The sequence below is a fragment of the Rhagoletis pomonella genome, unplaced genomic scaffold (assembly GCF_013731165.1).
Source record: "Rhagoletis pomonella isolate Grant_MI unplaced genomic scaffold, Rhpom_1.0 Rhpom_scaffold_00007, whole genome shotgun sequence".
In the NCBI taxonomy this organism is placed as follows: Eukaryota; Metazoa; Arthropoda; class Insecta; order Diptera; family Tephritidae; genus Rhagoletis; species Rhagoletis pomonella.
In genome coordinates this window covers 41890863-41918213 of record NW_023458561.1, presented here as the reverse complement: position 1 = coordinate 41918213, position 27351 = coordinate 41890863, and the positions used below count along the sequence as shown (strand labels likewise).

The following is a 27351-nucleotide window of genomic DNA, read 5'->3' as shown; positions in this document are numbered from 1 at the left end:
AATCGTAACCAGATGCGATTATTTATACTAATTTTACGTATATCAGCAATTAAAAAAGTAAATAAGTAGTACCGCTGCTTAAAACTCTCTTTAGGATTCGTATTAGTATGAACTACGTCCCCCGGAGTTGGATACAAGTACTGCTTAGTCCAAAGCCTGGTAGGTAGGAAGACAAGAAATGCTTCTTAGAGCACTTAATCTATGGCGTATTAGGGCGCCACTTAGTAGGGTGGCAAGCCTTAAGCGGATAACACAATATTAGTAGATTAAGTAGCATACAAAGAGGGCCGGTACGGGGATAATTGAGGCACTGAAATTCTGCCCTTCAAAATCACTGAATTTTTCTTAAATATCAATATGATCTCCATTGAGCGTTGCCTAAAACCAATCCCGATGTACTCAAAAGCAAGACTCGAAAATTCGGGGCTGTGGAAAACAAAAACATTTGGGCATAACTTAATCTTAATCCGAAGTCCAATAGTTAAGAAATTCAGGCTGGATTTTAGATTGGATGTAATTGGGCCGCTTGTGTACTTCGCGAAACTAGTATGGCTGGGTAAAACGGCAGCCCGAATTGGAAAGGACCTTTCCGAGCCGTTTGATACCAAATTAATTATATTTATTTTATATTAATCTTTACCTAAACTTTTTCAAAAAATTAATTCTGGAAATTTGCAAGGACAATTTTAAAAGGACTTTGCATAAGTATTTCGTCCTTCTACACCAAAAAATTGTATACATAAAAGTGACGCTCTGGAAATTTGTTACACAGTATTTCAGGAGAAAATTCCTATTAATGTTTTAAGGAGTTTTCATGACTTCCTTGTTGTTAAGCTTTCGACAAGTACATAAGTTATTAAATTCAAAACCCATTTTTATGTTAAAAAACGACTGAAAATTGTTACATTATATTTTTTTTTTTTTATATTAGGAAGCTTATTTCACGAAAATATAAAAAACAAAGGAATCATGGAAAATCCTTAAAAAAGTAATGGACGTAAGTACTTATTTTATTTTCAGTATTTTTTTTTCATAAAATATCTACTTCTTGCGCTCATTAATTGCAGTGTTCTTCAAGCAAGCAAAACCACTGATGTTATTAGTATAACGGCAAAATTAAAAAAAAGTAACAGTATGGTAAGTCCAGAGGGACAATAAATATTATGGCAGAATGCCATGCTTCTGCTGATAATACTTTGCGGGCAAAAATTCGTCGTATAATGCTGTTTTTATTTTTTCGTTTTTACCACCATAAAAAATCTAAAACGGGGAGCCTGCAAAACAGCACTTCGCGTGGAAATGACCAATAAGTATTTATTTTCAAGATTCTCATCAGAGAATAAATTTTTCATTGCATACTGTTATCCTTTAAGACAAATTTATGTAAACAAAAATTGACAAAACAACTCACCTGTCAGCTGCTATCGCCACCAGATGCAATATGGACGCCGTACAGCAGAGCACATCGCACGATGTCCAAATGTCGCACAGCTCCGGGCCAAGTATCCAACCCTCGCTTATCTATGTGAAAAGAAAAATTGCAAACATTAATACAAAATTAAAAAAAAAAATAACGCACATTTCCCGTTTATATCGCCGCGGGAAGGGTGCGGTGCATTGCAAACCGAATTGTTTTATAAGCATTTGTTACATTTTTTAATTGAAAATGTTTTAAACTACGAACGAAAAAAACAGAATTCCGCATGAATTACCTATCTCGCTCATGCAACAAATTAGTTGACAATAAAGTGCATACTGTAATATTTTTTATTCAAAACTTTTCCGTTTTTACTACGAGTATGCGTTTTTTTTTAAACTTGTTTGCTTTTGATTTATTTATTTTTTTCTTTTCTTTTTTTGCTAGTTACTAGGTGATAACAATTGATGGGAGCTTTTCGCCACACTTACCTCGTAAACCGCGCCGAGCGGCATCACCAGACACGCCACCAATAAATCAGCCAGCGCCAGCGATACCACCAAATAATTAGCCACATTCTGTAGGTTTCGCTCGAGTATAATTGCCGCAATTACAAAAACGTTGCCTGTTGCAGGAGTTTTATTTCGTTCATTTTTTGTTTGTTTGTTTGGTTTTGCAGTTATACAACGTTGACGTTGTCATCCAATGTGCGTGCCGAAAGTTTATCATTTGCATTTAATTTTATGTTTTTTTGTCAGCATAATTTTGAATTTGTTTTATTTGTTGCATGTTTTTTATTTAGGTAGGCAAAAAAGGAAAATGTATTTTTTTTATTTTTTTTTTCAGTTTAAGTTGGATTAACGTAGCGCGGTAAAATTTATTGTATAACATTTTTATGCATTTTAATTTTGTTTGTGGGAATTTTCGCAGCAGTTAGAGCAGTGAAAGTGACGTTATGGTTTTTGTGCGAGAGTTTATTTAATTTGGTTTTTTATTGCAGTTATTTGTGTTGCAACAATGCAATATTGTTAAATTATCCGTAGCATTTAAAAGAGATAAGAATAATATGAGAGAAATATTAGTTTAGCTATTAATATATACATATATACATATGTGACATAAAAATGTGAGTATTATGAAAAATTGTAAATATCGATACAAAGTTAGGGGTATATTTGTAAGTATTCAAATACTTTTATTTTGAAGCTTATTTTATACAGGTTTTTTAATAATATTTATGGGCGAGAAAAATTTTTGGGATTAGTTAGGGGCTAGCTCAGAACCAGCTCGGAGAAAGTTCGGGTTCAGGCGAGAACTTTCTCGGGACCAGCGTGGGAGTATGTCGGGAAGAATCTAAAGACATACAAAATTTTTTCTTACTCATAATTATTATGAAAAGACTTCTAATATAAATTCCAAAATGAAATTCCTTAAAGACTTAAAAAATATATCCCACTGATAACACTGCACTCCGTATCTGTTTATGTATACCGGTTTTCTAGATCAAAATAATTTCCTTTTTTATGAAACGTAAAATTCAAATTTTAATATGAAATGAAATAAAAAAAACAACAGCTTTTAAGAAAATGTTTATATTTGTATTAAATCAGAAAGAAATCATGCTAAGAAAGATATAATAATGAAATATGAACGAAAGTATGCAATAATTTATTTTGATGAAGTATGGTCAAGAAGAAGACGGTGACCCTTCGTACCGATTTTGGCGGGACAGTACCGATTTTTAGAAACTTGTCCGGCGGAATATTTTTTAAAAGTCGGGACGTGCAAGTGTTCCGCTTTTTCATATTTGTACCGATTAGGTCCCGATTTTCAGTGTTTTATTTATTAATTTAACAAGAATCTTCCTGTACTCTGGCTCAAAAAAAAAAAAAATTTTTCGTACAAACGTGTTAGCACTTTCGTTATCACAAAGAACATAGAATATAGGGGAGCCACAAACATAGCCATCATCCTTATTTTCTATGGGCTTTTGGTTATGTTTTATTCTGTCAAACTGGTACCCTCGCTATATTGCTGTCACCATTCAGATCCACAATTTTTTTGAGGTTCTTATAAATTTTTGTTAAGTTTTTTTTTTAATGAAACGATTCTAATTGAATTTTGTGAAATTATAAAAAAATATAAGATGTTGATACAATGACGAAAATTGAAATGGCATTTCTTGGCAATTCCCCTTTTGATTATTTAATGTTTATTATTTTTTTATGAAAGTGTAGCTCGTTATATACCAAAAACCATTTAAATAAAAAAAAAAAAGTTTTATCAAAATTTGGAGCTTTTTAAATATATCTTTATAAACTTTCTGAGTACGCAGTTTTGTAGCCCATTCAATTCTAGTAAAACAAAGTGCAAATTTGGTAAATTTTTTTGTGGAAGGTGTTGGCCATTTGCACTATACAAAAAATTTTCGAACGTACTTTGAAGGGAAGGAAATGCGCGAACAAAAAATTGCCACAAATCAACGGTAACCCCAAGCTACTTCGAGGTTGCACTTTGTTAAACTAAAATTTGATTAAACATTTTAAAAATTTTGATCAACATTTGTCGAAATTCTTCGTATTTTTGTAAATGTTCTACAAAGTTTGAAATCTTCCTTTATAGGTTTTTCAGTTATTAGTAAGCTATATTTTCAAAATATTTTCAAAAAAAAAGTCATACACATTTTTAATATAGAAAATTAGCCAAAACTTGCTAAAATTGCTTTTCCCTATTTACATTCTCGCCACCGTATATATGTGTTGTGTGTATATATTTTTGAGATCGCTATTCAAATTTGTTTTCTTTGTTTTGCCTTAAATAAAACTGTATTACAAGATGTTATGTCTCTTTATTCTAAAAACAAAATTGTATGTTCGATGCTTTAGAAGTGTTTCGTCATATCGTACGTGGCCGTACTCGTACACACTCGGATATGGCATATGAGTATGTATGTTTCATGTCAAAGTATGCATTTTTTTCATTCGCAATGCAAGCTTAAATTGAAAATATTCTAGGAAAATGAGCTCATCCAGAAAAATTATGTACAGATCCGCAATATACGGACCAAGATTAAATCATGATATAATTAATAATCTGGGTCTCCTATAAAACCATACCGCAGTTTACGGTATTACATGCCCTCGGAAGCTCCTTTGATGAATAATACGCGTTAAAGAAAAACGTATGTGTCTTTAGCACACTTCTTTGTCGTAGTTTTCAATTATTTATTCAATTGAAATTGGTCTCACCGAACCAAATATGCCCTACAAATATGAATGACTTTTTTTTCCTTTATCTGAAAAAGCTCTTTTGTGAACCTACGATGCTGTATGCATAAATATTTCACGAAAATTATTTCAATATAAATATTGTTACAGGCGGATTCTGTGATTCTGTGCATATGCCACATTTTTATTATTTATCAAGAATTGGAATTCCAGCACAGAAATCAAAAGCTCTTTTCTTGATAAACTATCAATATTGAAAATGCTATTGACAAGCGTTTACAAATTAAAATTTCATATGAAACTTATAAATTTTGTATTTAAAAATTTATTTATTTTTTAATATTAAATACTGCATGTGCCGGCATTTGAACCTGCGATACACAGAATTTATAGCCGACATCTCTACCTACTCGGCTACGGAAGTCTAGAGCCTTTTTTCCTTTAAATTCATATTTTTCATATGCGACAATGGAAATCAGTTGCCCTCTTATGGACACAGAATGCTAAGGCAGCTTTTACTTGATACTTGGTACTTAGCAGAAAGCATACATAAGATTAATTTTGCATTAATTCAATTCAAGCGCCTCCTGGAAAGCTATTCACTCAAAATATTAAAATAGGAAAACGAACCAAATCGGTGCAGCCAATCTGAAGTGTTAATGTGACAAGGAGACTACTTTGTAAGTAGGTGTCATATTAAATACCCGGCCCACACTCTATTTCAAACACTTATTTATTTATTGTCCTACTCAAATATCGTTTTTACCTGCCTTGGCAACAAAAAAAACAAAGAAATATATTTGAAAGAAAAAATACACAAAAAATAATAACATTGCATTGATGAGCAGAATTTCGACGTAAAGAAAAATCAATTTTCGCAATTCAACAAATTTAGTGACGCTATGAGTACAAACATTAATATATGTACATAGTTTACAAGCATGTACATATATGTACATATGTAGGTACCTAACTATATACTATTCGAAATATGAATTTTATCTTTGCTTCCAAATATTATGAGCGCCAAAAGCAGCGCACAAATTTTTGGGTGTTTTTTCGTTTCCATCGCTACTCGCACTTAACCTTACGCCAGGGTCAGTAAACACTTTTTATATGAAAAAGCCATGAACTTTGCCATGGTTGCCGGCTAAGGAAATTGATTGTGAATGTCATTGCTGTGAGTATGTATGTATGCACATATATTTGTATGTATGTATTCACTTTAAGCTTAAGAGTGAAATAATATAAATAAGTAAAAAAAAGTGTTACCAAAAATTGTGAGCGCAGTGCTGTGCACATCCAACAGTAAATGCAAATGCAAATGTGGCAATGAATACTCTTTCTTCTTACCATACAAAGCCAGTTTATACACTCTTAGTGCAACTAGATTCACTGACTTACACTTACACCCCCAGATTTTCAATTTTTTTTTGTATGCTCTTCTCATTGTGCATCGCATATTTATTTACTTGCATGCGAGTATGTGAGTGAGTGTAAATCAACGACAAATAGTTTGTTTTTGTCAATGCTTATGCACTCAAAGTATACCTTGGTGCACTTAATGACTTTTCGTTCAACTCAAGTCAACACCATGCAACAACATCATGCAGTCTCAGTAATACGACTATGTCAAATGCCACATTCCGCATACCACATGCCACACGCCACCATTGCAAGTGTGCACATGTGTACATAAACGATCCCGAATGTGTATTTATTGCAGCCTGCAGCTAGTGTTATTGTCAGGACATCACACACACACACACACACACACATACACACACACACATACACACATGCGAAATATGAAAAGCATTTGCTGTCAACGCCTTTTCACTTGCTCGCATAAACACATACACCTAAACTTATACACATACATACATCTGTACATATGTGCGTATATATATGTACAGGTAAGTGCTACAGGGAAAACAAAACACAAAACCTTAAAGTTTATATGCAAATGACACTTTTGTATGCACCACGCTTTCACATACACACACACACCTACCTACACATCGCATGCTCGTAAATAACTGTGTAATTGAGTATTGGTCTGACGCTGAGCAAACTTTCGTTTTCATTTAGTTGATGGAAGCTTAACCTTGCTAACGACAAATTTGTAAGCATACATACATATGTACATTACACTGCATCACCAAAAACAGTTGCGATTTTTGCGCCGGGATTACATAATTTGTTATATTTGAGGACGTCCACCAAAATATTTCGGCAAAATATTAAGATTTACGTGAGCTGGACGGATTTGAAAATACCTCCAAAAATGAATAAAAATAGTTTCTTAAAGAACTTATAAAAAAATCCCCTAATATGTATGACAAAACGGATTCAAAGGAATCGTAGTAATGAGATTTTTGATGTTGTTTTTTAAACTTTTTCAAAGATTGATTTACGAAGAACTTGAATAACTGGGCCAAAACTATTCTTATTTAGATTTTTGGGGTCGCAGTAGAAAGCCATTTTCTCACTTTTTTTATTTCTGTGCAAAAAACAAAATCATTCACGTCCCAATATTTTTTTTCAAATACCAACAGATCCTAATTCACTTGGAATGAAGATCGTTCATCCTACATTTCTCTCTCATCCTCTGAATGAGATTATTTGCAATGAAATGAAAAGGGTGAGAAAATACCTTTCCAATGATACCTTACATGTCTAATTGGAATAGCATAGGTGCAGTTTTTTCAAATTTTTCTTATACCAATCTTTGAAAAAACAACATCAAATATCTCATTATTACGATTCCGTTGACAATTTTAAAATTTTTTTTTTTAAATATTTTTATGCACATTTTTTTAGCTATTTTGATTCACAAAAAACTCCAGTTTTGGAGCTATTTTTAAATCGGTGCAGCCCACGTAAATCTTAATATTTTTCCGAAATATTTTGGTGCAAGTCTTAAAGTATAATAGATTCTACAATTCCAATGGAAACACAGTACCAATTTTTTTTTTTTGTATGGGGAGTGATGCAGTCTAATGTACATACATATGTATATCTACAGGGTGCGTCTTGAAGAATGACCGATCGGATATCATTCAAAAGGTATTTGGATGTTGAAGCGAAAAAAATAAAAAATTTGTTCAAAAATTACAATTAAATATAAAAATACCAAAACATGTATAGTATACATCGACGCCTCCAAAACATAATATGCAAAGTCTGACTAAGCCTAAGTTTGGAGGCATCAATATGAGCACGTAAATTTCTCATAAATGTTCACTATACTTTTATATTGATACTGAATTAAAAAAACGGGCTAAGCACCGATTTTCGGAGAAGATTAGCCAGGCAATTCTCGCTAAGATAAATAGCTGAAAGCCTTTTATAAGATAGCTTGAACGATTTTGTTTATTCTGGCACGTATGTAAGTCTTACAAAAAAAGCTCGCTTACCAACCTTCATGGTGGAAAGCTCTTTTGATAGAAAGCACCAGCGCTGATCCAACGGACGCAATGGCCAAGTGAGAAAATCACCGGCGTGTCATTCGAGAGTTTCGAGTTCGAGTCCCATGGGAGCAAATTTTTTCGTCTTTTTTAATTAAATTTGTTTTCTTTTTTGTATATAATTTTATTTTAGTTTTTAGATTTTACTGTTAAAAAAATATATAATTTTTCATTTACTTTTTTTAATTACAAATAGCATTTAGAAAGTTATATTTTTTCTTCCTTCCTTTTTATTTACTTTTTTTTAATGTTATTTTTTTATTAAATTGTAGCTTGTTGTTTTAAAAACATCTTATTTTTAGTTTCATTTAATATTTTGGAACTTATTTTCTATAAACTTTTTGAAATTTTTAAAATTTAATGTTCTTTAATTTTTCAATTTCATTCAATTTTTAGGAAGTTATTTGGTTTTGTTTTAGTTTTTAATGATATTTTTTATTTTAATTTTTAGAATTAATTGTTTTAAAAGAAACATTTTATTTTAAATTTCATTAAATTTTTAGAAAAACTTTTTTTATTTTTTAGATTTTATTGCTTTAAAAACTGTGTAATTTTTTAATTCAATCTAATTTTAAGCAACTTAGTTAAATTTTCTTATTTTTATATGTTTTTTGTCCCTTTTAGATTTAAGTGTTTAAAAAAGAAAATTAGTTTTGTTTTCTGATTGAAAATTATTTGTTTATCTATTCCCTACTCTTCAATTAACCCTGTATGTACTTGTGCAAATAATTCTGTACATATTTACATACATAGTTTTGAGAAAGCCTTTGTTTGATACAAAATATTTTAAGTTGCTATTTCACTTGGTTGATAAACCTTACATTGCACACATCATAGGTATTCATGTATACTTTATGTATGTAGTACATATATACCGTATATGAATACCTACGTACCTATACATATGTATGTATGATGTTTTCCAAGCAGTCTCTTAAAAAACTACATTGTTGCTAAATTTACTGCTATTCTTCTTCTAAGTTGCGTTCTTAACTTTTTGTTACGTTTTCCTTTTTCATATACCCAATGGCTTTGTTTTAGATTTTTATTGTTCTTTCTTTTTGTATCCTGTTGCATAAAAATTTACGAGCTACGGTTAAGAAAGTTATATGTACGTTTGAGTGCAGGCAATTATTATTAAAGGACATGCAACGTATGTCTCGGATATGAACTGTAAATCTTACTTTAGTACATGCAGAGGTAAAAGCGAATTCTCTGAAAAAAGTACGAACAGCCAGATTTAGACGCAAATCATAAAAGTCAAGAAACAAATTTAAAAGTTTTGAAATTTGTTCATTTGTTATCGGAAAAGTCAGATGTGAGAGTGAGTTGGGTACTTAAAGAGTTACTTACAAAGTTCACTCAACATTGCATTCATCATACGCCCCGGTGTACTAACCCAAATATGGAAATTAAGGTGGGGGTAAAATGCTATGTTATAATCGATCGATTTGAGTGGAAAAAAGTAAAACCTTTAAGTAAAGATTCTGCTGAATTATGGTACTCACAGTACGCTATCCGAATGAGACTTTGAAATGAAAATGGAATAATTGTTAAACTCAATAACTAAAAAGCTAGAATAGCGTGGTACCATTCCATAGGACCTGGGTGCATTATCTCTTCCGAGCAACATCTAAAATAGAAACAGTTTTTTCTAACAGCGGTTGCCACTCGGTAGGAAATGGAAAACGCCCGACTGAACTTCTGCAATGAAAAAGCTTCTCATAAAAATCCCATTTCTTTTCGGGGGGCGGCATAAAATCGTAGGTCTCAATATTAAGGTTATAAGATCATTACGCACACCATAAAGTGGAGGAGAAGCTCGGCCAAACACAAAAGCGTAAGCGCAAAATTATCATTATTTGTAAAAAACAAAAAAAAAAAAATAGAATTAAAAGTCACCTTATTGCATGTTTGTAAAAATATATAAGACTGGCTTATATTCGGGCGTTTTTCACCCAAAGTTTTTGCACACCCGCTAGCTTATTTATATATTATATATTTTACACTTGCTTACTTGTTGGACCATACAACGAAAGGTATAATTTTAATATAGCCATCATAGTTCGCAGTCGTATTTAACATATACATACGCTTAAGATGGGTAATATGAATTTGGAATTGAAAGCGTTTAAAATCAAATGACTAACTATTTGGCATATCCCAACGATATTTTTCCTTAAAAGCGTAACAATAAGTTAATAAAGAGAAAAGTTCGGCAACTTAGGGCCGTTATATGCATGTGATGGATAAAGCAGTAGATAGTTTTAAAGGAAATATAAATTTAATAGGCCCTCGAGAAAACGGCTCTTAAAGTTTCTATTTCGATCGAACTAAATACTGATGTTCGTAGATAACTCATACGCCATGGAATGCGAGTAACTGAAGCAGGCTAGCCTAAATTGGACATATTTATGTATATTTCTTTGAAATTTGGTTGTATATTCATGCAATACAAAAATGCCCGGCTCCTTCGTAATTAAAAAATACAAATATGTACATGTAAAAACTACAAATATGTTGGCACATTAGGGTGGGTAAATTTTTTTGACTATGCGCATATAGTAGGATTCTAAGTGTAATTCTGAGCAATTTTGCTGAAAAAACTATGGGTCTAAAATCAATTTGGAGTTTATCAAATCATCACATCCAGAATGTGCTGGTAATATAGGATTTGACCAAAATCAATAACTGCGAATTTCGAATGAAAATATTTTGCTATGTACTATTTATTTGTAAAGAAGTGTGTATAATACATACATAAATACCTATGAATGTACCATAAAAAGCTTCTAGTGCCGGTAAAGTGATATTGTATTTGTGCTTTTTTTAAAAAAAAACTACCAAGGGCAGTGGAAGAGCTAGTAAAAATGTACACTACTTTCTTAGAAAATGTACATAGTTAAATAAAACGCAATAAACTCATCGATGCATTTTATTATTGTTTAAAATAGTTTATGCGTCTTTTATTTTATACTTGTATACGTAACTATGTAACTAAGCTCATGACCTTGTAGGGGTGAATTAATTCATGATAGTTAAGGTGACCAGATTTCTGTGGACAAAAAGCGGGACATTTCTAAAGCATTGAATCCGAAAATACAAATTTGTTTTTATCACAGTTGTATTTGAAATAAAGCGAAGAGAAAAAACTATAAAAATTATCGCAAGAATGTACACATACAGGGTGGGCGAAATGAGACCTACCAATTTCACGCAGCAGGCCCATAGGTTTCCTGTGGTTGGTCTTATTTGTCCCACCCTGTACAATATATTTGAAGCTTATATTTTTCATATCCATGAATTTTTTGAGGAAATTAATATAATTTTTTATAATTGCATTAAATTTCAACTGGAGTAGTACCAGTGGTTGTGCGAAGTTATGCGAAGTATGCATGATGAGACCTTAATATAGCGCGAGTAGCAGTTTGACAACGTTCCCACGACAGTCGGGTCTACGTAACCGGAATAACCCAAATTTATGTATGTAAATTAGGGCGGAGTAATTTAATTTGGAAAAAAGTGTATGTCATATTCAAAATATTTTTTTTCTATAAAATTTTGTGCGTTCTTCACATTTAAAAAACTACTTCGCAAGACCGAGAAAATAGAAAATTACATATGTATGTGTTAAATTTTTTGATACAATGAAAAATAAATTTCGACTAAAATAGTTACAATATACTGCTTTTTCTATTTAAAATTGGGAGGGTAAAAGGAAATGCTTGGTCTATAATTTGTTCGCCATTTTTACTTAAAATTAATCTTAGAATTTGAATTTGCTATACACTTTCTTCGAAAATTTTGCTCCGAACAAATTACTCCGCCCTAACTTACATAGGGGAGTGCCAAGGACTGTCACTCCAGCATCACTTCCCAAAAACTCTTTGAGCAATTTGTATGCCGTTAGAACAAAAATTAAAATATTGACAAAAGAAGACAAATTAAATTAGAAAAGAAAACCTTAAAAATTGGGCTTAGTCGGTACAAATATGAAAAATCGGGACACTTATACGTCCAGACTTTTAAAAAATATTCAGCGCTGAACGCTTTTTATCTACAAGACTAGCACTTCCATGGGCTTTTAGATATATATTTATATATAGAAAAAAATCAGTACTATACCGCGAAGTAGTCCTGCTCACAGAAACGGCAGGCGCTCGTGCCTAAAATTATCGTTGTACTGACATGGTAACGTGGGCAAAAATGTCCGTTGAAGTCCTGAGGAAGAGTTTGAAGGACCTGACTGCCTAAATTTTGGATTTTCCTTGCAGCTTCTTGAGATGGACAGGACACACGACTAAGTCCTTGTGTATACTTTGGTCTGCCCACAAAAGACCTTGGGAATATGAATAAATTTGCCGTGCGGTTCGCCGGTTGATTGGCATAATGGTTCTCATGACTTGTCACCCAGTCTAGAAATATTAAAATCTCCAGTTGCTAGAACGTTAAGGGTACTTTACAGGGTTGAAAAATGGAAATTTGAGATTGTACCTAATATCATAAAATAAATGTACCTAAATGAGACAGATTGTACTTAAAAAAGTTACATCATTCATTTGTAGTTTTTTTTAATAAATGTTTTTAAAACATGTATACAAAAGATGGATGTTTTTTTTTTAACTGAGCCTATATCTATAGACTACATATAATCTAATGGGGATCGGAGAAGCGTTTATTTGTCTAATTTTGGCTACTGAAAAATATTGGCGAAAAAGACACAAAACCCACTTTGCGAAGTATACTTCTTTATCCAGCTTTTAATAAAACAACGGGAAAAGTCTGCTTATTTATCCGATTCCTTTCGATAGGTGCAGCAAGTCTAGAGAAAATAATCAGGAATTGCAGGAAGTAACTTCGAAAGCATTTTAAATATATTTCCAGAAATCAAAAAGCGAATATGGGTCAAATAGCTATAGTTCTCATCTAAAGAAAATATGAAATTTGAAGACATCCTAGACACTAAACTGTATGTGTGAATAAAGGCTGGTTTTCATTATGTCATATTTTGACAAAAAAATTTGTCGCCATATTTTGACACAACTTTCTTTCCTTTATCCCTACCTTTATCGATGATATTATGGGCCAAAAACTTAGAAATAGCCGCTTTTGAAGCTCTTGTTGAGCGCAGAATTGCTTTTGTTTTCTACGCCGGATAGTTACGCAAGAGAGTTGAAAAAGTTCCTGCCCAGGAAGACCGCTCTACTCTTAGCTAAAGCTGGACAGCAACAGAAGAAGTGGTAATTTCTTTCTTCTTCTTCTTCTACTCATCTCTGCTACTTCCGCAATAGTCATGGGAGAATTTTCTTAGTCTTGAAGCAAGCCTGCCAAATAGCCAATGACCGGTTACACAATTTATGAACATAGAAATGTCCTCCCTTTATAGGCTGAGCAGTTCTTCGGTGTTTCTCATATAAATTTGTGACCATAGAAGACTAGTTGCTGTACAAGTGCCCTCGTCTAAGCATAATCCTTTGGGCTCTTGAATAATGTTATTTCTTATTCTTGATCTTACCTCTCTTTTCACTCAGTGGATGATTGGTACCTTTCCTGGCTAAACAGCTCATCGGCTATGCAATTTCTTGCAATATCTCTATGACCCGGGACCCATATGAGGGTGACCTTGGAGATGGTGCTAATATCATTTAGGGCTGCTAGGCTTTCCTGTTAAATTTTTTACTTCAGTATTACCACGTTCATTTATTTGATGACCGTCTGACTATCCGAGAAGATATTAATCATAGCCTTTGTTACGGAATGTATATTAAAGTAATCAGCCACCTCTTTTATAGCCAGAATTTTTGTCTAATAAACCCTGCAGTGGTTCGGAATTCGAACGGAAAATTTCTAATTCTTTAGAAAAAACTCGGAAGCCAACCCTGCTATCCAGCTTAGATTCATCCGTGTAAAAATTTATTTCTAACATTCTCCATGGTTTTGGTGTTTGCCATTCTCTTCTTGACGGGATGTTCGTCTTGAAGAGCCTGGGTATAGTGGCGGAGTAGTCGATGTTTTGGTTACAACCAGTGTGAGGTATAGAAGCGTGGCCTAAGATTTTCTCCATGACTTTTAGGAGAAATAAGCAGACGCTAATTGCTCCGTAAGTTGAAAGCAGTTGTACAGGTTTTTCCGCCTTCGATAAAAATTCGGTCTCAGCATCTGTCCATATGCTGTGAATGTCACATAGTACCAGCGACGCTGTATAAAATTTAGAGAGGTCTGTGTGATTGCTGCCTTGTTGCAGTAGACTATGTTGGACCTCACCTGATCCGCGAAATTTTTAAGGGCTAAAGGTGGATAGGGCCCGTGCTACATAAATGTCCTTAAGCTCTACAGATACAAGTACTTAACTACCTTATGAACAAATTCCTTTGGTGCTCTTCTTTTTACATATATCACCTAATATATGTACTATATCATCGTAAATAATTTTCACCACAACATAAACATGCAACAACACATACTAACATAATTAACTCAAACTTTTACTCGCTGTACACACTCACCTATTATGGTTATGAATATGAGCAAGCCTAGCACAATGGACATGACAATCATTTTCACCAACGCGACCGTCGGATCCTTTGTGCCGCCGCCGCCACCGCCACCAATGATGTCATCCAATTGCTGATCATCAAACTCATTATGTTCACCTATAAGAACATCGATAATATTGCTGCTCCCATTTGGGCCAACGCCAGTGCTGTTGAATATAATGAAACCACTGTTGTTGCTACTCTCATCACCGACACCCAGCAAGATGTTGTTGTTGCTGCTGCTGCTGCTAATATTGCCGCTGGTGCCATTCAATACAATTTGATATGCGCTCGTTTCGTTTACGTCGAACAACATCGATGTAGCATTACTATACGCTGTGTTGTATGTATTATAGGTTGGTAGGAGCGGTACATTCAAGTCGGTGGCGGCGCCACCATGCATCAAAGGCATGTCAACATCCAGGTCAGTGTAAAAGTTTTGCGTTGTACTCCAAGTGGCGATTGACGGTGAAATTATATCACCCAACATATTGTTGTAAATCTCTAGCGTAGGCGGAGAGGTAGTATTGGTGCTCTTGATGATGTCTGATGGTATCGATTGAATTCGGAGTAGACTTGTTTTTGCTTGTATTTGATTTTTAGTAGTAAGAGAAATGGTGTTTCACTAGTATTGCTATTAATGTTGTTGTGTATTTTTGGTGTTTTTAGTCGTATCTAGTAGTATACATATATAAGTAGTTGGTGTTGTTGCTCTTGCTGTCTGTTTGCTCAGCTTCTTATTTTATGTGCCAGTTTATTGATATCGAATATTTTTCGTCCCTTGGCTCTTGTTTGCGCCGACGACGACAAGCTTTGCCGTTGGGTGATTTTCAACGGACAGCATCTGTAATGGATAGCAAGGGAAGGTTATGAATGTAAGCAAGAAATTCTTTGACGGAAAGTATACAGGTAGTTTTATGATATGCTCAGAATCTTGATTCTTTTACCTGGACTACTGAGTTCTTTTCCATTCATTTGTTGGCTTGAGCTACTCAAAAAGTTGATTGATGGTAAAATTTGAAAACTTTAGAGATAGCTGGTGTTGTTTTACTTTAATGACTTTCCTACTTCTATCAAACAGAAATAGCTTACTCCTTTGAAATAAAAACTTATCTCCACATTTTATGAAGAAAACACTGAAAATAGAAAGCCTGAAAGAAGAAAAGCCAGTAAGCGATGTATAGGAACTATTAGATAAGTCCATGAGTTTGTGAGGAACTCGATGGGAGGGGCGACCAGGTTGTTTGCTGTTTGTATAAAAAAGTATTTGTTCGATAAAAAAAATGGTGAGTGGACACTGTAGCCAATGGTAAGTATCACCTAGCACCTCTGGATGGTTTTAAGTAATGCAGAGTCCGTAAAAAACTCCAGACGAGATGTCGTAGGATGCGTTAGCCTGGATAGATTATGTTTTAAAGTTCCACCAACTTATTGCTTTAAAATGCTTTGTTATATGACTCTTGAGAAGTCCAAAAAAAAGAAAAAAAAAATGGATGACATAGGATTTTTCGGGAGTAAAATTTCGAAACCCTCTTTAGTTTGATACCTGTATTTGAATATTTTCTTTTTTTTTAACAATTTAATTTAATGCAATTTTTGAAACAGCTTGCAACCTTCCTACAAATATATTTGGTAGCAAACTTGCCTAAACCTCTCTAGTTTGTACCAACACTGCAAAATTTTAATTATCTTGTCAAGTAAATTAAATTAAAAATTTCATAAATATGGCAACCTACAACAAAAATACTTTCCGCGGGGCGTCTTCTTAAACATCTTTCTTTGGACAGTCATATTCCAATATTTCCTTTATCTTATAAATTTATTTAAACTGAAATTTTCAAACAGGTGGCAACACAAATTTTTTTTTTGTCTATAATTTAAGTTAAACCTCTAAAAATAAATCTGTGTAATGGGCGTACAAACATACAGACAGACAAAAAATTTAGAAATTGTTGATCTGGTTTCTATTGCTCTAAAAAAGATGACCCATATTAATTTTCTCATGCCCATACAATTTTAATGAAGTATACCGAAATAACGCGGTAAAAACTCGGAGCGGTTGAAAAATCCGATTTTGACAGGGCGTTAGGAAATTAAGTTGACTAAAGAGAACGACTAAACTGTCAATTCCGTATTTCACACACACAAACCTATGCACATTGTTGCTGTTATTTGTATATATGACGTAGCGTTGCTGCTTTTTATATACGTAAAGAAAAAATTAAAATAATTTGTTTTCTCCTAAGAAACGAAAAAATATCATACGACATTTTTACCGTAAGTAGTACATATAGACACCTATAAACTCTTTAAATTTGAAGAAAATAAAAGTTGGTCTCTTTGAGAAAAAAGATTTCTTGTTATTTCATAAAATCTTATTGTTGTTATCGTTCATCAACATTTTTCACTTTTATTGAACAATTTTAAAAAAGTACAAAAGATAAGTTACAATAGCCTTTGCAGCAGCCAAAAAATTAAGGAAATTACAAGGTTTAAACAAAAATTGCCACCAAATTATTTTTTTAAGAAATCTTAAAAAATTTGTAAAAAATGCAAAAGTACTGACATGAACTTAAAAAAAAAAATACGTGCCCATTTATTGCTCAAGCAGAAAAACATATTTATACCGATGTTAATTCTCTATATACCATCGGACTGCCTGCATGATTTGGAATGGATGCGGTCTATTACAAACTGAATAAAAAGGGAAAATGTTTAAATCAGCATATCTATGTCATTTCAATTGAGTTTGGCCCTTGAACGGCTCTAAACCTTTGTAATGTGGCAGTGAAAAAAAAATCTTGCATAAATTTAAAGTTATAGAAAGTACAGTCTTACGCCGACTCCGAACGGCTATTCTATTTTTATGAGAAGCTGTTTTTCATGGCAGAAATACACTCGAAGGTTTGCCATTGCCTTCCGAGGGGCGACCGCTATTAGAAAAAACTTTTTTGCCATGGCATGTGCGTAATTAAGGCTGACCGCGGCAAGTAATCGCAAACTGAATTCGAGTCATAATTAAACAAGTTAGCAGGAAACTTGGATTTAGGCCTTTTTACGGCGCCCGCTAAGAATGAATATGTTCATGACACCAAAATGCTTTCAAATGAGGGGGTAATTGCAAACCTTTTTTCGCGAACCAGTCTAGTGTACAACCATATGTAAAGTACATAAAGAATCACATAAAAATGCATGTACTCTAGTCATATCATATCCGTCATGCCACGAAAGATTACCTACATGGGAAATTACGTAAAGAAAACCGAATAAGAAATATCACAAATGTAATGAAAGAAAAAAATTTATTACGCTGAGAAATAAGTCAACAACAAATGGGTTAATATTACCAAAACCAAACTTGAAAAGGAATCAAAGTGATTTTTGATAAATAATAACAATGCCATTGTTGATATTTATGCTTAACAATGATTTGAGGATATTAACCACACTTTTGTTTACATTAAACACATTTTCGTTTGCCGTTTTTTTCGTTTGAATACACTTATGTATATTCTGCACTTCACAGATGCTTTTTCATAGTTCGGAGACACAAAATAAGTTTTTGTTATCATTTTAACATGTTGCCTCGGACGGGTTTTGAACTTTGAAACCAAACAATAACTTGGTTGAAAGAAAACCATATTGCTTTTGGCTCAGTGTAAGCCTTCAACTCTATTGCAATAGATTGACTGTAAGAAATAGCACATACACACGTATGTACATATGATGATGTATAGCAATTTATGGTGTAGGTATTTATTTATAACATCTTGTTGCGTTGCACCGCGGGGTGGCATTTTAATATCCCGAATGCATATTGCTTGCTCTTTTTATGTGAAACACACACTCCTAAAGAGAGCAAACGTCGTCGTTGCAACTTTGATGATAGTAGGATTAACAGTGACGCAGTTATGGGTTGCAGTACAGTGATTAAAGAAAATTCCATAAGTTTAAGTTTAGAATGGTTTGAGTCAGAACTGTAATTAAGCAAAGAAATCGAAGAGGAACTAATACCGATATTAAAGATTATATTGGAAACGTCGTCCTCAACACCAGGGCCATATGCGTAGAATTTTCCAGCCAAAAGAAAGATATAAAAGAGTCTGGCGGTAAAAGAAGACAAGCCAAAGTAAATTTTAGCAACACGCACAAAGAGCCCTTGCTTATTGGGACAAGCGTCACTGATACAATTTTGGAGCCGTGAAGGACTTTGTCAACCTAGGATACGTCAAGAACTAACTAACCAATAATGCCTTCAGCTTAGTAGGAAATCGAAAAACAGCGACATTTTTTGACTAACAAACATCGCATTCTACATATCTCGACACACTAAAAAGAGGGAATCTGTTTGTGGATGGTAGATTTGACCGCTTTAGACTGAATAGCTCAGCGGATATCAACTTCTGAAGTTTTCCTTTATGTGCCCCGCACTATTGATTTTTGAGACATTTTTACTGCATAGAATTCATAATTTTGTGTATTTATTTCCCTAATATTTTAAAACTTTTGCCAAAATATTAACATTTAAGTGAGCTAGACCGATTTGAAAATACATTTAAATATCTCATTCTTTTAATTTAGTTGATAAAATTTGTAAATATTTTTAGAGCAAAAAAAAAAATTAAAAATTAAAGAAATCTCAGATTAAACCGGTCGGTTTGACTTTTATTTTTTTCCGAAAATTACGTTCGAAAAACATTTATGGAAATGTAGAAGCGCATTGATGTTGATACGGACCTTATGGATTACTGGGAGAGTAAAAAATTTATATATCCGCGACTAAGAGATCTGTAGAGATGTATTATACATCAAGTGCCAGCGACACGAGTCAGTGTAGAACGCGCCTTCTCAGCACAAAGTATTCTTAGCGATTTGTGATACAATTTGTTGTAGCAGAACTTGGCAGCTAAAATTAATTGTTAAATTCTGAATCACTCCTGTAAAAAGGTGAATAACTTAAAGCTTAAATTACGGAAACTTAATGTATTTACAGAAGATAGAAAACTGCTATTGAAAGGGTGTGCATTTTGTATTAAAGCATATTGTATTGTCAGACTTAACTTTTATAATTGAACGAGAAAATAAAAGTAAATTTTTAACTTTTATTTTTGACCGAAAAAATAAAAGTCAAGTTTTAACTTTTACTTTTGACTGAAAAAATATCTGTAAAAAATAAAGATTAATTGGTGACTTTTTTCAAAAAAAAACTAAACAAAAAAATAAATAAATCATATAGGATTTACATTCCTTGGCTAATAAGCATCACATTGCGTTATACAAATGTTAAAAATACGAATTATTTCCGACTGAGTTTTTGACTTGTAATTTTGAAAATAATTATTATTTGCGGTCCCTTCTCTATTATTTCCGGCAGTGGTGTTGTTTGTTTTTCATATAATCAAGCCGTCGGCACAGTATACTGACTCGATTGATAGGGTTTGCCAAATAAGGCATATTGTGTAAAGAATTTCGCTTAATCAAAGAAATAACGTGCGTACATATTTATGCTGGAAAACGTGACAACTAAAAACATTCAATATTGGGAGGAAAAGGGCTTTAGAACCAGTTCGCTCACTTTGAGGAAAAGAAAATAGTTACTAAAGTTTTACTTTGATCAAATAGTGATTGATGTCAAGTTATACATAGTAGTTACGCAAAATGGAAAATAATAAAATTAAACGATTGACTTTTTTTCCTTGAGATGCAACTCATAAGTGCAGATGCTGTTAAATTTTATTTACGCAACACTGAAGAAGGCAAAGGTGAATATTTCTGAATACTATGTAAACTCAAAAGGCTTACCTTGGATAACGACGCTCTTCTGTATTGACCTAAAATATTCTTCCTACAAGAAAATGAAGTAGATATTTTTTTCTTTACCGAAATGTACATATCGTTACCTTAATATAGAAAGACCCTAACTCATGCAGTCGCTGAAATGCAAAAAAGCCGTAACTGGCGAAAATTTTGTATAGCTTAAAATGATATTGGGACTTATAATTCGTTGAAATGCATCATACTCAATCAAAAAGAGAATGTTGGATTTTTACTTAGTTACGTCTTTAGGTATGTATTTCAGCGACGATGTGAGATAGGGCCTTTCTATATTAAGGTAACGATATGTGCATATGTAAAATTTGACACCACCTACATACTTCCCTCTGCAAACGTACACAGATATGTACTTGTGCGTAAATTTTCTCTCAGCATCGACAACTAAATATGTACGTAGTACCAAGTTTCTTATTTTTCTATTTATACTAAAATTTTTTGTGCAAAAACTCAAAGATTTAAAGCGTACTTTTTACTAACAACTTGAATTTACGTGGCATCTCTATTGCGTATTAAAGTTTTCACATGCCCGCACACATGTACCTACGTATGTAAGTACTAACATGTATTTATACTAACTACACATGCACACTAATTTGTGTAGAATTGCGTTGGTGTTCTTTTCAGCAATGCAACGAAGGAGAAATCCTCTGTGGCCCTTTAACCTTTTGCTTGCTGTGTCACAGCATGCGAGTTTGATTGCCTGCACATCTTAGTCGCGAACAAGTGAACTTGCAACAAGAGCTTTGTAATCATTTATAGTAGTTATTACAAGCTCAGATGTTGGTGGTATTATTTTGTACAAAATTCCATTGAAAAATAAAAACGAAAAAAAAATGGCTTTTCTACTCGTTGCTCTGGGCATGCTGGTAAACAAGTATCAAACAAATTTACTTCTAAATTAAACTAGTTTTATTTCAAATAAATTTTCAATGGCATTTTTATAATCCGTTTACTTTAATATACACTTTAACCGAGCGGAGAGAAGTGCATACATACCCCCACTCTCTAGAGCTCATATCCCCAGATATATGGTGAAGAGCTTTTCTAAGAATGTTTGCCGCCGAAGAAGTAGACGCATTTCAGCGAGCCCGAAAAAACAACTGGTACGATGAGGAGTGTTAAGAAGCTGCAGAGAAAGCCACGCTGCGGTCGGGCGCTATGCGAGTCATGTGGGACCGTTATAGGGAGCTGAAGAAGGAAGCGAGACATATTTTTTGCAATAAGAAGAGAGAGGCCGAAATAACTGCGTGAGTGCGAAGAGTACGAGATGCTAATCGACAGGAAAAATGCCCGAAAATTTCACCAGAGAGTTAGGCGAGTTACGGAAGGTTTCAAGACCAGGGCGAACTCCTGTTAGAACAACAATGGCGACTTAGTGACCGATGACCAGAATGAACTTAAATTATGGAGGGAGCACTTCTAGACCATAGTGAATGGCAGCAGCACTGAAAGTAGTGGAGAAGTTCAACTCGAGCCCCTAGTCAATGACGATGGAGTCGATGTCCCACCGCCTGACTATGACGAGGTACGAATAGCGATAACGCAGCTGAAATCTGTCAAAGCTGCTGGAGATGACGACCTGCTAGCCGGGCTATTCACGTACGGCGGCGAGGAATTTCTATGGTGCATACATCAGCACTTATGCTGAATGTTACTCATCATGTGCGAGGAAGGTCCCCTCTGCGTGGGAAAGACCAGAAGAGAAATGACTGGTGTGCTGTTTTGGGCTTGGTCAAAATCGCTTAGGCGATTACAGCGCCAATAAAGAAGAAGAAGATATACATAAGAAACAATCTACATAAGGCTGATTCTATTTCAATTCATGCAGGGTGAATGGGTTCAAAATTCAAAATCAAGTATAATACGACTTTTCATGTTTTTTTGGGACAAATAAAGAGACGCGTATTTTTTTGTTTTGTGAAATAAAATTTCGCTAAGCTACGAGCATCTGAAAAAAATTGTAGGGCAAAGTGGGGTATAGAGAAAAACGGCTGGCAATTTTTTTTTTAATCTTTCAAGTTTTTTTAAAAATCAATATTTTGCAATTCGGTTGTTTGATTGTAGAAGTGTTTTTGAAAATTGACAAAATGGCGGCCATTTTTGGAAAAATTAAAAGACTGAATTTCTCAAAAACAACATTTTTGATTTCCTTGAAAATTTGTTTGTGAGTACTAGATAAAAAAGGGAACTTTTTCCAATAGGTTAGATATCCGCTAAAATGCCTCCAAAGTAGTAAGAATTTTTTTCTTCTGAAAATAAGAAGGCTCAGTATTGTGGGTAATGCAGCGCCATATGTTATTCATACAAATATATATTTCTATATCTAACCTATTGGAAAAAGTTGCCTTTTTTATCTAGTAATCAAAAACAAATTTTTAAGAAAATAAAAAATGATGTGTTTGAGAAATTCTGAATAAAAATTTTGAAATTTGGATGGACATTTGTTGAATTTTTGTGAACTTTGTATTTATAAAGTGTGAAACTTTGATTTATATGGTTTATATCATAGATTTTTTATTTATCCCCCCCATTTGCATTTTCTGGCAACTACCAATAGCTTTGGTGAATCTAGAGTTACTAAGAAAAAATGGTTAAATAAATAATTGGGTATTATTATTGGGAATCTCCTGAAGAGAAACAGAGTTTTCCGATCAAAAAATATTGATTTTCAAGAATTCTATACCATTTCTGCGAAAAGTTTTTTTCCCCATATAAAATGCATAGAAAACTTTTAGCGCTTTGATCGACCTCCAAATATTTTTTTTATTTCAAAATAAAAGAATGGGGGTAGAGCACAAAAATTCCGACTTTACTCAAACCCCCCCATATGCATTTTTGGACCACCCTAATGTACATATTCAAGCAAATACTCAGTCGCCACAGCTTGTAGCTGGGTGACACGCTACATTAACAAGCATTGCTATAGCTGAGCTTCGAGTGTTACGTATGCCCAGGTGTACAATATATTAACATTGCGCTTCGCATAGCATTGGACTAAAGATCGAAGAGTAATTTCGAACCACCTAGCCAATTTATATAAGAACCAGCTCTAGTTGTATTTTCTTGCGATTTTTTTGTCAACGTACTTGAGCTTGTATGCTGGAAAATTGCTGTAAATACATCCAGAAAAAATATTTCATATATCTACTACTCAGTTTACATAAGCATATATAAATTTGTGTATGTATGAATAGTTGCAACTTACTTTTAGAAAACCAGCAGTTACTATTGCTACTTTTCTATTTACTCTGCACAGTTGCCATCCTAAGCAATCTCACTTTTTCAACACAAGTTCCGAGCACCTGCACCTGCACCATGTACTATCATCAACTACAACTCCTCTTTGTTTGGTTGCTATGCTACGTTTTTCATTTGCTGTTTCACTTTGTCCCCTAGCATACCTAAGTAGGGATTTCATTCGTACTGCGTTGTATATTTTCACTTAGATTTACTACAAAATAAGTAAGATACAGAAGATTGTATCCCTATTGCGTCTACGTAATTTTTTCATGATTTCCTCTCTTTTTTTCAAGCGGCAAATCTAAGCCGGTAAGGAAATCTAAGAGGATTTTTCTAAACACAGGAAATATATTTAGCACAAACGCGAGGGAAATGCCAAAGGAAAACCGTGCAGTGTTAAAATTTAAGTGTAAATACTGGCCGAGCGTATAGCGCTGACAAAAGCCACGCGAAGCAAAAGTGCGTAAGAATTTCTTAGGTGTGCAAGCATTGGAGTGAGAAGAATCATAAAATGGCTAGACGACGCTTGCAGCAAGGTAAACATGGAGAGTATAAATAAATAGATGTAAATGGAAACATATGTGTAGTGAGTGCGAGCTCGTTGCGGCTTAAAATGCTTGCGAGTATAATGTACATATGGATATACACCGCCTTTCATTGTAATGGCAAATTTTTTCTTTGCACCTATATCTGTACTTTTTATGCATTGGAAAAGGTTTATTCTAGTCTCGTTAATCAAATGATGAACTATTATGGCGTACACTTAGAAGATGCTTTATATTTACTCTAGTAAGAGTGTGCGTTTTTCATTTGGATACCATATCACAATTGTCATATTATGCGTTTAGAACGGATACCGAAAAATTAAAAAATTTGCTTTACGTTCATTGAATTTTTGGTGAACCTATTCCCTCAAATCACTTGTGCGTTTCTTGATTCACAAATCCTACGTAGCAGATTTTCTTATCTTGCTTGCTCTTTCGTTGCCAACCTCTTGAATGGATCAGTTGGTTGCCCTAACCTCTTGAAAAGAATAACCTTTAATGTTAGTGGAGCTAAACAATATTCCAACTTTTGACCCGCCTCTATCCTGCGGAGCAGTTCGTAGCTTGTTATACAGTTATATTAACTTAAAATTTATAAACTTATTATTAAAATTTTTTTCGCGCTCATAATTATTATGAAAAAACTTCTATAGTATAAGCCTTTAAATAAAAGTCTTTGAAGACTTAAAACTATTTATCTCTCTGATAATTATTATGAAAGGACTTTTATAATGCAAGTCTTTGAATAATAATTATAGATGACTCGAAATATATTTATCTTAATACTTAAAAAGTTGTGAAGGCTATACACGTATCTCTTTAACACACATAAAATGTTAATATTAAAAAATTCAGATTTTATTTTAATTAAATTGGAACTCAGTCGGATAGAAATTAAGCTAACTGACATAAAGAACTTCAACCTTTATTTTCAAGGATATTTCGTACTTTGTAATCGGGTTCTTAACAAAATAAAAATACATATATATAAACTAAACACGATTTGCGTTTGAGGAAAGTCAATTCAATTATATTCTTAGAAATCGTAGTTTGAAATCGGGATACTAGGTACCTATATTCAGTTTTTTAACTGTAGTGGGTGGTATAGGTTTTTCCTTTGAACGGCAACTAAAAGTAATCTGCTTTAAGTTAAGAGAAGCGCTGGCTACTTAAAGTAAATTTTTCGAATTAAGCTATTTTACGGTTAACTGGCAGCCTTAGAAGGATAGATAAGGTATTTATAGAATCAACAAAAACCGCTCCATAATTGTGGGTTTTTTTTTTCTAAGCAGCGAAGCAATCACTTCTTCCTGAAAACGGAAAAGAAACGTTGGACCCACAGTTCGAAGCAAGTATTGAAATTTAGGGGAAATTTATGGTAGGAGGTTTTGGTACATCCAAACTGGGAATGATGTCGATGTTCATCCTTGTACCGCTTGTATACCAGTGTACATATCTGGGAGAAAGGGCAGGGATACCGTTTTTTCCAATTTTCCTGCCTTGAAACTTACACTCGAAAGTTTCTGCCAAAGTAGATTTCTTAACTTATGGAATAATAAATTCGGCATGTTTCCAATCTTGATATCTTACCAAGTATGTATGCTTGCATGAAGATAAGAGTCGAAATAGTAGCAGACACGTAGCTGATGTTGCTTGAAAAAAACACGATTGAGAAAGAGTCCATCTTAGATAGATAGAGATATAAATAGAGTAAGCAGATATATTGTGCCCTAAGCTAATAACAATACTGCATTTTACACTAAAGCTTCTATAAATTTTAGAATTTGTTCCAGGGGTAGGGAGTGTATTTGCTCCACTCTTGGCCATATACATATACCCCATGCACCGCACAGTGTAGGAGGAGGTGTAATGAGGTCTCTTTGGCGCAGTCACAAAAGCGATACACTTGAGCAGATCCCTTGCTTATGCAATGACCCATCAAAATGTCTGCAGGAATTTTAAGCCTCTCCTTGGTGAGGTTTGCGTATCAACATCCCGTATATCTTGAGATTTAAGCTTCCTAGTAACATGTGAGAATAAATTCGTATGTATGGCACTGGCTGAACGAGAAGAGGTGCTTGCTGTTATTTGTTGGATTCCAGCAATAGGGCGGCATTCGCGATACATAATTTTTATTATTATTTTTCTGTTTTTGTTTTTTCTTAATTACGAAAAAGCCTCTATGAAGTGCAGAACCAAATCAAACGACGAAGAAAATTGATTCAAGTTGAACATTTGAAGACAAATTTATAAAGCGGCTGTTGCTGAGTGTGTAGAGATGTTTGCTGTGATGATGATAACAATTTTTGTTTTGTGTCTCCGAATAATGAAAAAGCATCTGTGAAGTGCAGAACATAAACGCATTCAAACAAACATGAATTGTGGTTAATATTACCAAATAATTGTTGAAAATACCAACCAAATCACGTTGATTCCTTTTCAATTTTGAATTTGGTAATATTAACCAATTTTTGGGTTGATTTTTATCTCAGTGTATCTAGGCTAGTAATTTTCTTGTAACTACACAGGTCACCATCAGAAAGTAGGAAAAAAGAGAGAAAATACTCCTTTATATAATTTTGAGAATGAACAATATTAAGCTAATAGCGCTTGTTGCTCGATAATTATTCTCAAAAATAACTTGCTCTAAATAAAAAGAGCAGGGGTTCAATGTAAAAAATACTTATACCTATTCAAGTGAAGTGGAGTGTACATATTTATGTGCCAATTTCTACGTATACGTATATGCATGTATTAGCTACACAAGTTCTATATTTCTATTTAAATTTTTTGTGTTTACGTTTACGTTTGTTTGTGCTCGTGACCTAGCGGTCGCAAAACCCCTCAATAGCAGACATTCTACCTTTTTCTCAAATATGGCTGTTCGTTCTATCTAAATCGCAATCTTTACCCTCGCTATTCGCTTCAATCCTCGCGCTTGCTTTCTCATACGCATTGCTCCCTTTGGTCACAGTCTATGAATTCACGATTGACTTGCAGTTTATGGCTGTTATGTCTACGCGACTTGCTGTGAGCCATCTTAATGATTGTTGTTGTTATCGCTTATTGTGCTGGTCGCAA

At 33.7% G+C, this 27351-nt stretch overlaps 1 protein-coding gene across 1 annotated transcript in view; it reads right to left on the bottom strand.

Moving 5' to 3' along the window:
• Nucleotides 1-1332: 1332 nt before the first annotated feature.
• Nucleotides 1333-27351, bottom strand: part of LOC118743833 (5-hydroxytryptamine receptor 2B-like) — a 74893-nt gene continuing 48874 nt past the window's right edge. Inside the window, exons 2-5 of the mRNA XM_036476596.1 lie at nucleotides 14621-15494; nucleotides 1909-2042; nucleotides 1412-1521; nucleotides 1333-1366 (exon numbers count right to left, since the gene is read on the bottom strand). Coding sequence (XP_036332489.1) covers nucleotides 1333-1366; nucleotides 1412-1521; nucleotides 1909-2042; nucleotides 14621-15140 — 798 coding nt within the window. The 5' untranslated portion in view covers nucleotides 15141-15494. The remainder of the gene's footprint in view (nucleotides 1367-1411; nucleotides 1522-1908; nucleotides 2043-14620; nucleotides 15495-27351) is intronic.